The 18,881-nt window shown below is 38.7% G+C and overlaps 1 protein-coding gene across 1 annotated transcript in view; it reads left to right on the plus strand.

The window, feature by feature from the left end:
* The first annotated feature begins 318 nt into the window (after positions 1-318).
* The window catches only part of LOC110958960 (potassium voltage-gated channel subfamily H member 5-like), a 32,292-nt gene continuing 13,729 nt past the window's right edge, over positions 319-18,881 (plus strand). The window contains 8 exon segments of the mRNA XM_022205699.2: positions 319-433; positions 3,234-3,357; positions 3,969-4,075; positions 4,215-4,343; positions 7,941-8,056; positions 8,449-8,841; positions 8,967-9,059; positions 9,761-10,190. Of these exon segments, the coding sequence (XP_022061391.2) occupies positions 361-433; positions 3,234-3,357; positions 3,969-4,075; positions 4,215-4,343; positions 7,941-8,056; positions 8,449-8,841; positions 8,967-9,059; positions 9,761-10,190 (1,465 nt within the window). The 5' untranslated portion in view covers positions 319-360.

Raw genomic sequence — 18,881 nt, forward strand, 5'->3', positions numbered from 1 at the left:
TCTAAAATTAGAAATCCTTAGTGATATTAAACAGACAAGGAAGTGTTTGGCTCTGTGATTCTACATATAGTTTTTTATGTACATTTGCATTCCTGTATGTAATTTTCACTGCAAAAAAGTTAATTAATTGAGTTCTATCTATCTATCTATCTATCTATCTATCTATCTATCTATCTATCTATCTATCTATCTATCTATCTCTTTGCACTTGGAGCCACACTGGGGCTTTTATTTCTAAAATCTCCTTCCGGACACTCGGTGAGTCGTTGCTGTGAGCTTGACCCCCGTGGTCCCGTCGCTCAGACCGCAGAGAGGACACCAAACACCGAACAGCACCGAGCTCCGTCCGGATCCTCCAGGATGCATGGGGGCAAGAGAGGGCTGGTGGCTCCGCAGAACACCTTCCTGGAAAACATCGTCCGGCGCTCCAGCGGTGAGTTTTAACCCCAGGTGGAAATAATAATTAAGTGATGCAATTTAATTATAAAATGCATGTTATTGTAGATGCTAAAGTAGCCTCAAAATGTTGTTTTGGTGCGTTTTCATGGAAAACTGAATCAGCAAAGACTTGTTTTGTAAGTTTTACCTGACAGTGTGTTTAGATGATGAATTATGTAATAAGGCTGAGATGTGTAACAGCGTGTTCCTGTGATATTCTGAAAGAAATGCCTTTTTTTTCTGCTAATATCTGTAGAAACCAGCAGTCTGGTTTTATGGAAGAGAAACTATTTGATCATTAGGTGAAACTGAAGACCATTAATTTCAGATATTATTAATTATGCTGATTAAAGGGCCACTCTTTCAAGGATAAATGCACTTTATTGGATGGATAATTCTTGGAAATTTAATGTAAGGTGTGTCAGAAAATAAAATGAAGTGTAATGCAAGTCTTTTAATGGCACGATAAAGTCATAAATAACATTAAAAATACAGCAAATGTTGCAAAAATTTCATACAGGCCAGAGTCAGATTAATATTTTTTATTTTAGCAAGCTCCATATTTGATGCCCGGTGCCTCTTTGGTGACATTTCAGGTACATTTTATTCATTATTTTATATTTTCTGCAATATTTCAGCCCTTATAGACATTGGGACAGTAAATATGGTGGCATGCAGTCTTCCAAAGAATAGATTTGCAGCCCGTTTCTATAAGAGGATGTATAATTGTGATTTATTTATGTCGACACAGCTGCTTTTTGTGGTATTTTACCTCTGTTTAGTGTCCCACTGGGTAGAGCATTTTTCAGAAAGCAACACATCTCAGCAAACCTCTTCAGTCATGTTGTTAAAAGTTCTTCTTGTCTGCATGGGCGTGTGAGTCTGAGAGGTTTTAATTGCAGCTATAAATGGATGTAAAGCTATTATTCATCATCTTCTAAACAGTTCTGATCTGTGAATAATCTGAGGTTTATTTATTATTGTCTTAACTTCTCGCGTGCAGACAAACAGTTTTCATTAGGGCCTCCAGGCTGCTCACATTTCCTCAATAATTTTCCTTTTCAGCTTGATAGAGCAGCTCATATACGGCTTAATAAGGGTAATACGTAAGACTCTTATGTCAAAAGTGTCCTTGTTCCTCTCCGGACAACGACCTAGTTGAGACGTAACACGATGTCCATCCAGCCTCTTGTTCCCTTTGGTTCTGGGTCAGTCTTGTATTGTTCAGCAGTTTGTTTCCAGAGTTTTTCAAAGTAGGTTTCATCCCTGCAGTGTTTAACAATCTGCACTCACAAAAAAACACTTAATGAATGAAGCCAAAAAGTTCTTTATTTGCATGGAAAAACTGATGTATTTTTATATTGTCATATCTTCAGTGACACTAATCTGAACGGCTACGAAATCAGTGTGAAGATTTTCAAGTTGATCAGAGGGTTCGAAGTAGAGTGATCCAACACACCAAAAATCTGAACTGAGTTCTATATCATTTCTGTAATATTTTATGGTCTAGATTTTAGTGGCAAAGTGGTCTAACCCACAACCCAAATACAGTGTATTTGGGTTGTGAGGCTGGTCGGATGTGCTGCCAAATTCTCTGAAACTCCTTTGGAGACGGCTTATGGAAGAGAAATGAACATTCAATACATGAGCAACAGCTCTGGTTGACATTCCTGCTGTCAGCATGCCAACTGCATGCTCTCTCAAATCTTGCCACATCTGTGGCATTGTGCTGTGTGATAAAACTGCCCCTTTCAGAGTGTCCTTTTACTGTGGGCAGTCTAAGGCACACCTGTGCACTAATCATGGTGTCTAATCAGCATCTTGATATGGCACACCTGTGAGGTGGGATGGATTATCTCAGCAAAGGAGAAGTGCTCACTATCACAGATTTAGACAGATTTGTGAACAATGTTTGAAAGAAATGGTGATATCGTGTATGTGGAAAAAGTTTTAGATCTTTGAGCTCATCTCATAAAAAATGGGAGCAAAAACAAAAGTGTTGCCTTTATATTTTTGTTAAGTGTAACTGCACAAGGGTTTTCTAACCATCAATGAGCCTTTCAACACTATTAGCTAACACAATGTAGCATTAGAACACAGGAGTGATGGTTGCTGGAAATGTTCCTCTGTACCCCTATGGAGATATTCCAGTAAAGATTTTCTAGCTAGAATAGTCATTTACCACATTAACAATGTCTAGCCTGTAGTTCTGATTCATTTAATGTTATCTTCATTGAAAAAAATTGCTTTTCTTTCAAAAATAAGAACATTTCTAAGTGACCCCAAACTTTTTAACAGTAGTACAACTTTATAGTTATAACACAAACGTATCAGAGACTGAAGCATTAGGCTCCAGATAACACAAGTTTGGTGGTTTTTGTGTGCACTGTGCGATTTAATTAGCAGAAAATGTCGTTTTAAGACTGCAGCTTCCCTCAAACTGCTGTAAAACTGAAGAACTTTTTCAGCTCCTCATCAATATTTAATTTGCATTAAAGGTGGAACATAAACATTTTATCTGATTACCACTGTTTACTGCTGCTTTAATTATTGATGCTTTTTGCTTTTTGTTTCCATTATAAAATATGTGGCAATTAAAATAATATATGATGCATATATGACAAGTTTTTTTTTTTGTTGCTCAGTAGCATTGGATACTAACGTAAAAACTCAACATAACTAAAACATCATTCCAAGTTCAGTGAGGTTACAGTTGTAATGGGAGGTTTCTCAAGAGGTGCAGTTCTGCTCCTCACTGTCTTGTTTTTTATGTCTGTCGTTTTGCTTTGTCCCAGAAACCAGCTTCCTTTTGGGAAACGCACAGATCGTGCAGTGGCCGGTTGTTTACAGCAACGATGGATTCTGCAAGCTGTCTGGATACCACAGAGCCGAGGTCATGCACAGGAGCAGCACATGCAAGTAAGACGCAGTTTGGACTTGGATGTGAAGGTGCAGTGGAGGGGTTCAGCTTTACTTTGGATTGCTTTAGTGGTCCAATGGCTCAGGTGTCGGCATCAAGAATGTTTTTCGCTGAAACTTGAGTGCATCAATAAATGAAAATTGTAAAGATCATTTGAGGAGGTTAGAAGCAGAGTGGTCTAACCAACAACAAAAAAAATCCCAATTGAGTTGTGTGTAATTTCTGTAATATTTTATGGTCTAGACTTCAGTGGCAAAGTGGTCTAACCCACAATCCAAATAAAACCTTACAGTGGAATATTAGACCATTCTTCAAAACACACAACTATGAACCCATTTATCTCCAAACTGACAGAGGGAGTGTTTGACCATTCTCCTTCCAAACCCTTCATTAACCCAGTTTTATCAGATTCTTATCTCCTTTATTTGGGGATCTTGAATTAGAGCATTGAAATGATTTTTTCTAAAATCCAAAATGATTTAAGTGGTCAAATTTGACAAAGACAGTCCCAAAAATAAAATAAAAAATTTGGTTGTGATCTCAAGAAAATGTGAGTCCTGATTTCCATGTTCCGGTTGTGTTAATTTATTTATTATATTTTCCTTTGCAGTTTCATGTACGGTGATCTGACGGATAAGCAGACTATAGACAGCATCAGACAAACCTTTGACAGCTACGAGTCAAACTTCTACGAGGTGCTTCTCTATACCAAAAATAGTGAGTGTCACTTTTCAATCATATAATTTAATCAAAAAAGTCATCAACTGTTGAGTAAAGTAATAATTACTCTGGTACTATTTGTTTCTTTTACATTTTCTATTAGTCCGCGACTCTTATTTTGTATTGTTTCCTACAGGAACACCGATATGGCTTTACATGCAGGTCGCCCCAATCAGAAACGAGAACGACAAGGTGGTGCTTTTCCTCTGCACCTTCAGGGACATCACGCTTTTCAAACAGCCGATCGAGGACGAAGCAACCAAAGGTGAGAGTTCATCCTACGGTGGAAGACAAAATTATTAGCCCCCTTCTTAAAAAAAACAAAACAACTAAACTCCTTAGCGAAGCCTAAACACAGTACAGGGGGTCCTCAGTTTACGACGTCCTTGACCTGTGTTTCATCGTTATGTTGGAACTGGTTACATGAAACTAGTTGGCAAGCAGAGTGGATGAATACGTCATCACGTGGCGCTATAAGAGGAAGACAGTTTTGTTTTTGACAGTTGTACACCACATTGGAATGTTATACACAGGGGACGCATAGGACAGTACGAGTTTCGATTTACAGTGAAAATCGACTTATGTTGCACCGCAGGAACAGAATTCTTTTTTTTTGTCTGCATTTATTCTCATTGTTTAACTCCATGGAAGGGGTGTCAACACTTTATGAGATTAATGCATATTTGAGTCTTGCAGCCAAATATCTTATTATTTAGTGCATGCGTGTGACCATCACCAGCCCTCCCTGAAAGCTAAGCTGACACTCTTTATTACAATTCCCTGTTAAGAGCCAGGAACAGAATTCTGACGTAAGCTGAGGACCCCTTGTAGCAACATCAACCACAAACAACAGAAGCTAAAACAAATTAGTGCAGAATTCACATAATTAACCAACTAAAACTGGTGCCTCAAAACACATTTCCTAACAAGACACAATATACAAAGACACAAGTAGCTTCTCACCAAGTTAGTGGGCTGCTAGCAGGAGCTACAGTCTTCACCAAGACTGATTGCTCCTCATCAAACTAGCAGACGCTAACAGTTGCTCTAATGTCCATTTAGCCACCCCTCAGTGGCTACGGAACCTATCGACCACACAGAACACAACAACTCAAGAAGCACCAGGGCAAAGTGGTTACATTAAATCCCAGCGGCCCCGCCTGAAAGTTTGGTTGCAGATTTATATCACAGGAGTGGCGATAGTTGGGATCTTGTGGGAGGAGGAGTTGTGGTGGTGGACCAATCCAACGGTTCGGGAGGTGTGGAGAACCAGGGCTGAGAGCAGGTCTGGAGCTCCAGGCCAATCACTCCTGATGACTGCCAGGTGGGATCTGGAGCTCAGTCTTCAGCCAGCTGTAAACAATATAATCTCCACAAGTCATCCCAACACACAGAGGCTCTACAAAGTCTATTACCAACCACATGACTGGCAGAGGATGTAACAAACAGATCAAGGAATTTTTTACACAGCTTTTCCAAACATCCTAGTTTAATTTGGGATACTTACATTGTTTTACTTTGCACACAGAAATAAAACTATTTCACTGTTATTTCATTATTTCTGAGCAGGGCTGTACTGATGGTCTCTCTGACACATGGCTGAGCCATTAACTAGTGTTTCGGTGGTTGTTCTAGCATCTGTAGACACATCTCTCACAGGTTTTCTTTCCAGAATCTTTGAAATCTTTCACTTCCTACCTCTGCCAGACTTGTTCTGTACTATGTGGCTCTTTTTGAATTTCTTGATGATACTTCTCGCTCCATTTCTTCCATTGACACTTGGAAACGCAGTGCTAACTTTGTACACCCTTCTCCTGCTTTGTAAGCATCAACAATTCTTTTTCTCAAATCTAAACTGCTTTCTTTTGTTTTTGGCTTGATGCTTTCTCACGTGACAGCTGGAAACCTTAACGAAGTTTTGGAAAAACAATCAAATTATGCTTTCTGAACAAAACTATTATGTTTAGAAGTGCTATGCTGAAAATCTTCTGCTCTGTTAAAAATGCACTTGGGAAAATTTTGAAAAAAAATTTCATCGGAGGGCAAATAAATTTGTCTTCAACTGTATCTAGTTATTTGTTGCATTTTATACTAAAATGTTTGGACTTCTCTCAAAAATTCCCACCATGAGGATAAAGGACAATGGAGGGCGAAATGCAACCAAAAGTCTGGAGTACAGTGACTGTGACTGAACAGACGTTTGTTTCCTGGTGTGTAACATACAACTGTCCAGGTGTTGTGTGTTCGGGTCAGTGAACGTTGGTCTCCGTGGGTCGATGTTCCCCGAGGGTTAAATGTGGCACTGAGACTTTTATATACATCAAACAGAGGCAGTCAGACCATATAGGGAAAGTATATGTATGAAAATACTGCAAGAAAAGACAGGAAATTACAGTAAAGACTAAAACACCATGTTCATGAGCTGTAGCACCATCATTACGAAGGAGCTGCTGGACCGTGTCGTGCATTGTGTCTTACAGATGCCACATCGTGTAGTTGACATAGAATTTATATCTATTACAACATGCATGCAAGACCCTCTCTGGTGTAAATCAAACAGTTGTTTTTTACCCTGTTTACAAGTCCGCATGATGTTTTTTTTTATGCTAGAAGACCCACCGTGAGCAAACGGTTGAGCTATTCCATATTGAAACTGCACTGTACTGATGAAAGTCTCAGAAAAAAAAACAACCACATTTAACAACCCTAAGGAACCTGTCCTGCCAATCATTAATCTTTTCAGAATCGGTTTCCCATTTAAAAATGTCATGCTGAATTAATCAATTTTTTTCATAGTTTTTGAGCAGAGTCATACTGGAGCTGGTGTGCTGGAGCTGCAGTGAGTTGTAGAGGGTAGATCTTCACAGTCTGAAGCCATTTGAAGCAAGAAGGGATCATTTCCACTGAAAAAAATTTAAAAATACAAAACTTTGATACACAGAGATGAGCTTTGGGAGACTTTAACTGTACTTGTAGACTTCTTTTTAATACAGAAATGCAGTTTAAGTCTGGATTTATTGATAAGTATTTTTTTTAAAAACTATCTGCGGGTCACCATGTTGAGAGGAACTTCTAATAGTAATATTGTCAGAATTTTGCTCCAACCTTTTGCTGACGACTTGCTACAACTTCTTTATGGGAAAAATGGAGTAACATTGCAAATTAGACTTTTCTATTCAATTTTGCTTCATTTTTGTGAAAGAATGGATGGAAGTAGGACTGAACAATTAACTGAAATTTGAAACAACACAATTAGCAAAACGACAAGACTGCAATTTCAGATATATGCATCTCACTCATTGTGTCTGATGCAGGTTTAAACTGTTGTATCTGTAGTTTTAATTCAGTTCAATCAAATGTTACAACAAAGTGACAGTCAATTATATAGCGGCAATTCACAACATATGTCGTCTCATAGCACTTTACATAGTAAAGATCTGACTAATTTTAAACAGAGAACCTAACAAACCCTCAATTTCCTTTGGGTTCCCTTTGAGCAAGCACTTGATAACAGTGGGGATCAGCCAAAAATGCCCCATTTACCAGGAAGGACAAAAAAAAAGGCCTTCAGCAGAACCAGGCTCAGGGAGGGTAGCCATCTGCCTCGACCAGTTGGGGTGAGGGTGGGGATTTAGAAACTTTTGCCTTCCTTACTGTGTGACAATCCCGCCTTTGATGGTATCTCATGGTGGTAATAATCCATCACGTATAAAATCAATTAAATGGAATATTGAACTGAAGCTTGACTTAAGAAATTGATTATACTGCAAATCAAATCCCACTATCTGTCTGTAAAAGCCTAAGATGGATGCCATGTTGTGTTGTGTGTCTCCATATGATCGTCGTCTCTATCTGTTGTCAGGATGGACAAAGTTTGCCAGACTGACTCGAGCTCTGACCAACAATCGCAATGTGGTGCAGCAGTTGGCTCCGCTGAACAAGACTGAGGTTAGCCACAAGCCGTCCAGGCTGGCCGAGGTGAGCAGTGCCCAGGTCTGAATCAGAATCTGTGCATCTACTTAAACACAACATTAAAACCACCTGTGCTCAAAAATGCTATGAACCACTGGGACTGGACCAGAGGACCTTAGGGTGTCTTATGGAGTCTGGTACCAGGACATTGGCAGTGGATTCTTTGGATACTCTGAGTTGTGCAGTGGAGCCTATGAGAATCAAACTTGTTCCACTGCATCCTGTTGATGCTGGATCAGAATGGGGTCTAGGAAATTTGGAGGTCAAATCAACATTTTAACATTGTAGCTGATTGGCGTAAAGTTAAACCAGTAAAGTGGTTGAAAGGTAGAAGATCTAAAGTCTGTCTGGAGGCAGTTCATACATGATTCTATGCTTGCCTTCTCTCTCAATTAAAGGCTCTCCAGCTGGGATCAGACATCCTGCCTCAGTACAAACAGGAAGCACCTAAAACTCCTCCACACATCATCCTCCACTACTGCACCTTCAAGACCACATGGGACTGGGTCATCCTCATCCTCACCTTCTACACGGCCATCATGGTGCCCTACAATGTCTCCTTCAAGACCAAGCAGAACAACTTGGCCTGGCTGGTTGTGGACAGCGTGGTCGACGTCATCTTTCTCATAGACATCGTGCTCAACTTCCACACCACCTTTGTGGGTCCATCCGGAGAGGTGATATCAGATGCCAAGCTGATCAGGATGAACTACATGAAGACGTGGTTCGTCATCGACCTGTTGTCCTGCCTGCCCTACGACATCATCAACGCCTTTGAACATGTGGACGAGGTGAGAACGCTATTGCTGCTTATATAGACAACCTTCTTCTTTTCATTTGAGATGGATTTCTTGCTACAATGGCCTGAGCACACTGCACGCAAACGTCACATCTTTTTTTTTTTAAATTTATGAAGGACGTCCTCACTCACACCTCTTCAGCAAGTCATCTTCGTGACTCTTCAAATTTCCACAGAAACAGCACACGGATCGAAGACTCTGTTCTCCCAGTAAGTAAATCCATGTCTTTCTAATAAAGCTGCTGTAACTCTAACTTTACACTGTAAAACTAAAAGATTTTTTAAACAGTTTTAGGCTTTTTTAATAGTTACTTTACAGATTTTCCCTGGTTTGCTAAATTACAGATGATATCTAGCAAAGTCACTGAAAAAAGAATTGACTTACATGTTAGCCTTTCAAAAATGTAAACCTATCAATAATGTCCACATCAAAAATCTATATTTTTTTTTACAAAAAGCTTTGTGTTCTTTACAATGTTTAACTATAAAATCACACTATTTTATTTATTGTGTTTACATTAGCAAAAAATATTATTATTTTACAGATATTTTCTTATTTGAAAGGAAAAAATATATGTTTAAAGTCACTTAAACCCCATTTCTTCCCCATTCTTATGCTTGATTTGAATTTGGGCAAGTTGTCTTGACCACGTCTACATGAATAAATGCACTGAGTTGCTGCCATGTGATTGGCTGATTAGTTAGTTGTGTTAACAAGCTATGGAACAGGTGTACCTAATTAAGTGGCTGGTGCATGTGTTTTAAATGAATGTGGCAGCTTTTCAGGAAACACAGATAACTAAGTAGTCAGAGCACAAACTCTCCGAGCTGTCTGAACTTTTCTTCACTGTGAACTGTTAAAAGATGGTCACCTCTGCAATCTAAAATTGTATTTTCATCTCCTTCTTCAGGGTCTCAGCAGCCTCTTCAGCTCCCTGAAAGTGATCCGTCTGCTTCGTCTGGGTCGAGTTGCCCGTAAGTTGGACCACTACCTGGAGTACGGAGCCGCCGTCCTGGTTCTGCTGGTTTGCGTCTTCGGCCTGGTGGCCCACTGGCTCGCCTGCATCTGGTACAGCATCGGGGACTATGAGGTCATCGATGAGAACACCAACACCATAAAGACTGACAGCTGGCTCTACCAGCTGGCCATAAGCATCGGCACTCCTTACCGCTACAATGCCAGCGGTTCGGGCCAGTGGGAAGGAGGACCCAACAAGGACACTCTGTACATTTCTTCTCTTTACTTCACCATGACGAGTCTCACCACCATCGGATTTGGCAACATTGCTCCAACGACAGATGGAGAGAAGATTTTCTCTGTGGCGATGATGATGGTGGGCTGTAAGTACTCAATCACCCTCCAGTATAGTTCCAGAATCGTCTAAGAATTCATCTAAAGGTTGAAGGAATCTTTAAAGTCTTCTTTGAATGCATTTTGCATTGAAGCTGCAGCTGAAGTGATAACAAATCTAATAGGTCTGGAATTACATAACCGTTTAACAGCATCATATTTACAGTTGCTGGTGTTAGTGATTGTCAATTGAGCAGCAAATGAAGATATTATAAAGACATTAAAGCCGCATAGAGACGTGTAATACAGATAGCCAAAGCTGTAAACCCAAATTTATCACTTTAACTTGTCAAGTGAAAAGTGGGAGGGAAGCTTTTCAAAACATCTTAAATCAAAGTGACCACTGTTGTTCCTCTTCAATGGACATTCAGCGCAACCTTCACAGCCCGAGTTAATGTGAGGGGAAGGCAACAGAGCAGCAGCTCCACGTGAAGTAAACAATGAAGAATATCTTTTTAAAATGGTCAAATGACTGGAAGCAATGTTTGGCAAACAAAAAAATTTTATTCAAGTCAAATAAAGTGCAAAAACAATATATTTACAGACATTTTTATTATATGTTTTGCTGGAGAAAACAGCTTCAGTAACTGGATAGACATAAAAGTTCTGCATTGAAATGCATTCACTTTACAAATTATTGTGATAAACACCTTTTATAAAGTGTTCGCTATTGATTCCAAAACCCCTGTATTATTTTTTTGGAAGTGAAAATTTACGACCAATTATTCACAAATAATTGAAATTGCAAACTTAAAAGAATTTTGTTTAAATAAATAAAGACCTTAAGTAAATGTCTTAGGGACAAAGTGCAAAAATATCTCCAGCTCCATCAGCAAAAGTGATAATATCTGCTCAGGATAAAGATTTAATTCTCTTAAAGCTGCTGTCCGGAGTTTGAATCGCAGCATCTCCTAAAACACTGTTGGTCCCTCCCTCCCTCCCTCCCTCCCTCTGATTTCGCCCCTTTATTTGTGCACGTGCGCAGTACCTGAGAGGAGTGCCCAGAGTGCTGCATCTTGCCTGTTTTGCTGTTTTCCACTCTTCTACATTTAGTAAATAATAAAGGAATTACATTAGAATGCTGTATTGAGTCTAACTTGTCCTAATACCAAAAATATAAATAACATGAATCTGCTAGGACGAACGAGTAAAGTTTCAATATGTGATTACACTCGTGTATCCCTCTCGATGACGTTGTTTATCAAACTTAGTGCATTTACGCGTGTATATGTGTTACATTGTTTATTTATTTCTATCTAGAGTTCAGAATTGCATGACTCCTCTGACGAAGAGTATGTCCCAGACGCCCCAACATCTTCCTCCAGAGGTCGGGCATCTAAACGAAGCCTGACGGCTTCGTTTAGATGCCCGAGCCCCGTCAGGCTCGGGGTGCTCGCGTCGCTCCCCGACCACGGGCCAAAAAACGTCCTGCAGTCTCTTGGCCTGACAAGCCGTGGGATTGCTAACTTTTCTGGAAGTTGCTGATCCCTGATGCTCTCTCCTCCACAAGCAAAACAAATGTGCGCGGTTGCGTAGTGCGTAGCTCGCCCACCTCTGCATGGGCTTGCTTGCTGTGCGCGTAACTGTTGATTGACAGCATGACAAAGCTGAAGCTCGAACTTAATTGGTCGGCAGCGATCGGCGCTTTTTGGAATAACATGGGGGTCTATGAGAGGAAGGCGGAGCTCAGGAATAAATTTTCATATCGCGTTATACTAACTTTATATTATAGTATCGAACTAGACTAACACATTTAAGCTTTGTTAAAAAATGATACATAAATTGAAAACAAATGGAAACTCCGGACAGCAGCTTTAATGAATATATACGAAAGATTCAGCCTTGGAGGAAATGCATCTTTATACTCTCAAGAGTCTACGCATTATGTTGGACATAATAAAAAAGATTTGCCAAACCATAGCTAACCAAACTTGTTTTGACCGGTACAACAGCAAGCGAACAGCTAACCCAGCGAGAGTTGGTCTGACCGCTAAAACACCAAGCTAACAGCTAACAGCTAACCCCAGCTAGAGTTGGTCTGACCGCTAAAACACCAAGCAAACGGCTAACAGCTAACCCCAGCTATAGTTGGTCTGACCGCTAAAACACCAAGCAAACGGCTAACAGCTAACCCCAGCTAGAGTTGGTCTGACCGCTAAAACACCAAGCTAACGGCTAACAGCTAACCCCAGCTAGAGTTGTTCTGACTGCTAAAACACTAAGCTAACAGCTAATGTTAGCTTAGTGTAAAAAAGTAGACCTAGAAGCAGACATGTATATACAAATAAAAATATTTACATTAAAATTATGAGGAAAAACACTGAACTGATAGTATGCACCTAAACCTTTAGGTTAGATATTTAGTTACAGATGTATATTTTTTCAATTTGCATTAATGTATGGAATTGAATAAAATAGGAACATAAAGTATGGATAATATAGTCTTTTTTTTTTTAAAGAAATAAAATAAATGGAATTTTGCATTATTGGCATAATACTGAAAACAACTGGCTGGCGTTAATTCATGCAATTTTACAAACAAAAAACTGCTGTAAAATGCAAATTATTTTTCAGTAAAATTAGACTTTTCATAATAGTGTCGAATACAGAGGCGATATGAGCTGAAACACTGATTCATAAATTTTTTTTTTTTAAGAACTTCATCAGAGTCATGCTCGTGCTTTCTCCATTTAACAGAAAAGATGGTTGTTTTACCACAGTGACTGTGACATATGCTGCTGTTACTGTCCAGTGTTATTTCACTCGTAGTGGTGTTTTAGTCATTATGTCCATTAAGTTAATGCTACAGAATTTAGATCAGTTTCTGAATAACAGCTCCGTATAAATAATTGACATTTCTTTTTTACAGTCAGACTGTAAATGAGCCATTTGTGGATATATTTGGCTTTGACTAAACAACAGAAGGTCTGAGTTTATAACAGCAGCAGGAGGTGAAACATATGCAGCAGCATCATTTGTACTGCAGGTGTAATATATCTGAACAACAGTTGCACGCCGATAGAAGCCTTTCAATTCCTCGCTGCTCTGCACCAAACAAAGCATACGTCCTTTGATGCTTTTTTTCATCTCCTTCGTTCATCCGTTCATAACACGCCAGTACAATCTTGCAGGAGATTAAACAATCTGGATGCACTTACTTGCACGCTATTCAAGATAATGTGCTGCTCACAGTCCTGCTGGCTATTTAACAGCTGCTAGTGGAGAAACATATGGTGAAGATGTTGGAGGATCTTCTGCAGAAATGCAGAATAACAATATCAATACGTGGCTGGTTTTACATTTAGATGAGCTTGAAGCATTTAGCTACATAATTTTATTTCTGGTTCATGTCTTGTGATTAACTCACACTTGAATTCATTTTGATGCAGTTAATGGCATGAAGATTTTTATTTTTTAGGTCTATGGAGCTTTTATTTTGAAGAAGATGCGACTTTAAGACACTGTTGATGTTTGTGGAAATGAGCAAGTAACATTTGAAGAAAAGTGTGATCTGTTTAATACAAAACAAACATTTAATTTATGTAGGCATTTATTCTGAAAGTTTAAAAACACAGTTCCACTATAAATTTGACATAATGGTCATCATTATTTTTTATTTTTAAACTGCAGTCGATGCAAGCATCTTTGGTTTTTGTTCCTCTTCTTGAAACTCACCAGTTCAGGTCAGGTCTCGAGTTTATATCTGACAAACTCACATTAATTTAAATCAAGAACCTCCCATCTTTACAGTCTCGATGTAAAAGGATCTGTGCATGTATGAGTGGAACCTAAATAAAACTAATTCTGATTGGGCTCAAACACAGCGAACCACCATTTAAGGGAGTTAAGAGCAGAGTGGTCTAACCCACCAAAATCTGAGTTTATTATAATTTCTGTAATATTTTATGGTCTAGATTTTAGTGGTAAAGTGGTCTAACGCACAAACCAAATATAGCTTTACAGTGGCTCTTCCAATGTTGGACCATTCTTGAAAACACAAAACTTTGAACCCATTTTACTTAAAAATTACAGAAAGTGGGTTAGACCACTCTGCTTCCAAACCCTTAAAACCCTGTTTTGTTAATGATAGAATTTGGCATTTATTAAGACAAATGAATCTCTATCGTGAGCAGGGTTAAAGTAATCCACAGACAACATTTCCTGGTCTTCCAACCGGTCGTGTAATTCAAATTTAGCTGCAGCCTCAACACTTGGTGGAGGATTCAGGACTGTGCTCAGTGGATAATAAAAAGTGACATGTTGGGCGCCCATCACAGCCTGCTGTGTGAGTGTCTGTCTGAAGGTTGGACATCACATCACAGAAGCATCGTCTACGGGTTAATTCAGTCACACTCAAATGATTTACTGCTCTTCTCTGCTTTTAATAATCTGCTCAAACTGAGAAATAAATGTTCTGGCTTGCGCTGAATACAAAACACTCGGGATACACTTCTGCTTTCATCTCATAAACTGGTAGATTTAAATCTTCAGCACATGCAGTGAAAACAGTTGAATTCTGCATGTTCTGTGGCTTTGAGTTACAGTTATTAATGCGTGAATTAGCTCAAGATGAAAGTATAAAGTCTTGTGTAACTCAGAAATGTCTGCAGATCTCAGCATGTGTAGTTTGGTTGTGTAACACTACACACTGCTTCAATAGTCATTTATAGAACTAGCTGTAATTTAATGAGGAGCAAGGATGCTTCTATCAACTGCAAAATGAAAGTAATAACAGTAATTATAACGATAAACTCTATATGTCAAATTTGTAGAGAAATAGTTTTTTAATGCTTTCAGAATTAATGTCTATATATACACAGTATTCTGATAATGAAGACTTAAAGGAAGTATTTGTCCTGTTGGGAAAACTGCTTCTTTCCTTTTCCTAAAGTTATACTGCTAATATCCTCATATCTGGAACCACGGCCAGGCAGCAGTGGGTTAGCGTAGCTTAGCATTAGCATTTAGGAACAAACAGTTTGTCTGACATTAGAGATGATCAATTTGCCTTTTGGTTTTTCTTTTTGCATATGTTTAGTCATTACAATTTAATTTTACGATTTCAGTCAGGGGGCACAGTGGGGTAATGGTTAGCACTTTTGCAACAAGAAGATCCCTGGTTCAAATCCCGGGGTGGTCCTGGGATCTTTCTGCATGGAGTTTGCATGTTCTCCCTGTGCATGCGTGGGTTTTCTCCGGGTACTCCGGCTTCCTCCCACAGTCCAAAAATATGCTGAGGTTAATTGATCACTCTAAATTGCCCGTAGGTGTGAATGTGAGTGTGATTGTTTGTCTGTATATGTAGCCCTGCGACAGACTGGCGACCTGTCCAGGATGTCCCCTGCCTTCGCCCAAGTCAGCTGGGATAGACTCCAGCGACCCTAGTGAGGATAAAGCGGTGTATAGAGAATGGATGGATGGATGGATTTCAGTCAGTATGTGTGATAGATTAAAACAGACTTACAGCACACATTAAAGACACGTGAGATACCATCAAAGCAGGACAGGAGAAACTTTAATCAGTTTCTGTCTTTTTACTCCTGTAACATTTTTGGTCATTGTTGGCTCAATATAAACTACAGTACAGCCATGACTAGGATTCAAGAGAGCTTAAAAATAATGTCTTTTTAGTGCCGGTATAGAGCAATTTTAACTTATTTAGAGCAACTGTAACTGAAATGGAGGAATTTATGAATATAAAACAACTTTGATTTGAATTTTAGAGCAACTGTCACTAATATCGAGCAACATTAACAAATATGATCAATTTTAGCTAATATAGAGCAACTTTAACCAATAAAATGAGCTCTAAAGTTCAATTCATAAAAACATTTTCATCCACTCTCTCTGAAAAAAAATCCCAGTTTTTTTTTTTTTTATAGTTTGTTTTTGTGAAGTTACATCAGTGGTGTGTGGAACGATAAGTCACGTGATCCTCGTTTAAATCGCACTGTTTCACCAAAATAGAAAGATCTATTTTTACTCCAGCCTGCAGTGTTATTTTCATCGCTCGGTGCAGATAGAGGGAGTAACTCCGGCTGAACTCGGCTCTGTGCGCCGACCTCTGGCCCGTTCCTCTAAAACAGCATGTAAAGTGGTGCAATTAAACCACTGAGGACACAGAAACTGACAGTCGCGCTTCAAGGTTCGTACTTCCCCAAAGTAAACACCCATTAGTCTGATGGTGCCTCGATCAGGGAGATCAGTCCGTCACAAAGAGGCGTCACACTCGGTCCCGGCCGATACATCTCCTTCCACGGATACAGTAATTATGAGAGGGGAAGGAGAGGAAAGGGAGCGTTTGCCTGCAGGGTCCAGTGTAGTAAATTGACAATGAGACATCACGTTAGATATGTATCCTAACCTCTGGGATCCTGCTGTGACGACTGGAGACGATGCTTTTCCCCTTGAGTGGGTAAAACTTCACACTAAGAGATACTGACTGACTCTTTGAGGTCAGTGCGGCACAGCGCTGAGGAAGTGTGCATTATGAATTATATTATAAAGACCTCTCAGTGTGTAATGACTGTGAGAACACGCTGTAGAATACACAGCATTAGTGCATACATTTATTTAACTGTCAGATAATTCACATAATTACGTTAAGCAGGTATTTGTGTAAAATAACCAGCTAAGATTTACTATATTAAAAATGCATATTTTTCATTCAAATGATATTTAAAATAAATAACTGTTTGAAAAAAAGTGAGTCAAACCCTTTATTATTTTTCTGTGGATTTAAATACTGTAAAAACTGATATATTCCACACAGGTTTTAATTGTTTTTAAGGGTAATGTTGTGTAATTTAATATTTAATTTCTGTGACTTTTTAAAAGATATTGTTTTTAATTTAACAAAATGGGAATATTTGTAAAACAACTTTTTAAAAAAGTGAGATTCAAACCATTTATTGTTTATTTGCTGATTTAAATACCACAAAAAATGTATAATTCTACGGTCAAATATTTCAAAAGAACAAATTACTGATACATACGGCACAGGTTTAGATTTTTTTTAAGGGTAACATTTAATTTCTGTGATTTTTTTTTTTTTACAAGATATCTTCAATTTAACAAAACGGAATATTTGTGAAAAAATGTTTCAAAAAAGTGAGATTTTAACCTCATATTGTTTTTACTGATTTAAATACCGTAAAGAATTGTAGAAATCTACTGTCAAATATTTCAAAAGAACAGATTCCAGATATATACTATACACAAGTAACTTAACATTTAATTTCTGCAATTTTTTATTTTTTTTTACAAGATATGAATCTTATTTGTAATGTGAGATTCAGACCTTTTATTGTTTTCAAATCTTGCATGTCCACCTCTGTTTTTGGTGACAGAGCCAATCGTCCTCAGCGTGGAGGATTCCAATGTTGTGCCATTCTTCAGAGACAATTGTTTTTCAGCTGCTCTTTGCTCGAGGGCTTTTGTTGCTCTGCCTTCATCTGTGAAACACCACAGAAGTGTTCTGCTGGATTCCAGTCAGGCAACTCACAAGTTGTAGTTTTTAGTTTTTCTTACTTAGAAACTCTTGTGTTATTTTGGCTGGGTGTTTTAATCGTCATCATGCTGGAATATTTTTCTTCTGTCCAGCTTCTGCAGAGTGGGACTCATCATTTATCGTATCGTATCATATCATCTACATATAAATGAAGGGTTTGGAAGCAAAGTGGTCTAACGCACTTTCCGTAGTTTTTGAGAAAAATGGATTCAAAGATTTGTGTTTTTTTAAGAATGGTCTAACATTCCACTGTAACACTATATTTGGGTTGTGGGTTAGATCACTTTGTCACTAAAGTCTAGATCATAAAATATTACAGAAATGACACACTGCCTGTGCAAAAAAAAGAATTGCCCCTTGGATTTAACTGAGCAAATAGATAAAAGCCTTCCATTGGACAATAACTGCAGTGATGAAACAACTTATTCAACTCTAGCTGATGCAATGAGGAGCTTCTCATTTATTAAACAACCATCCTGTGCTCATGGAAAAGATGTTAATCTGTTTCAGAAGGGTCAAATTATTGACCTGCATCAAGCAAAGAAAACGACTAAGGAGATTTCTGAAACTACTAAAATCAGGTTAGGAACTGTCCAACGCACTATTAAAACCTGAAGGACAGTGGAGAACCATCATCTTTGAGAAACAAATGTGGTTGGAACAAACTCTTAGATTATCGTAGGAAATCAACATCAGAACTCATGGCTGTTCAATAGTGAACGTAACAACATTTCTACATGCACAATGTGAAGGGAACTCAAGGAATTTGGACTAAACGGCTGTAGCTCTAAGAAAGCTACTCATCAGTGAGGCTAATCAGAAAGAAAAGGTTGCTAGTTAGCATAAAAATTGGACTGTGGAGCAATGAAAGATGGTCATGTGGTCTGAGTCCAGATTTACCCTGTTCCAAGTGATAAGTTCACAGCGGTGGACTTGCAGTAGGATTGTAATCAACTTGTTGTCATGGTTACAGTGACACCGTGCTGCTATCTCACAATGAAACAGAAACCTTTAACAAATCCGTGGATCCAGACTATAAACCGCATCACTGCTAAAATCTGATCACTTGGTCCTTGTGTCATTTCTGACCTTCCCTAAAAGTTTCATCCAAATCCGTTTGTCCCTTTTTGAGTAATGTTGCTAACAGACAGACAGACAGACAGACGGACAA

Source organism: Acanthochromis polyacanthus, chromosome 16 (genome assembly GCF_021347895.1).
Source record: "Acanthochromis polyacanthus isolate Apoly-LR-REF ecotype Palm Island chromosome 16, KAUST_Apoly_ChrSc, whole genome shotgun sequence".
NCBI classification, from domain to species: domain Eukaryota; kingdom Metazoa; phylum Chordata; class Actinopteri; family Pomacentridae; genus Acanthochromis; species Acanthochromis polyacanthus.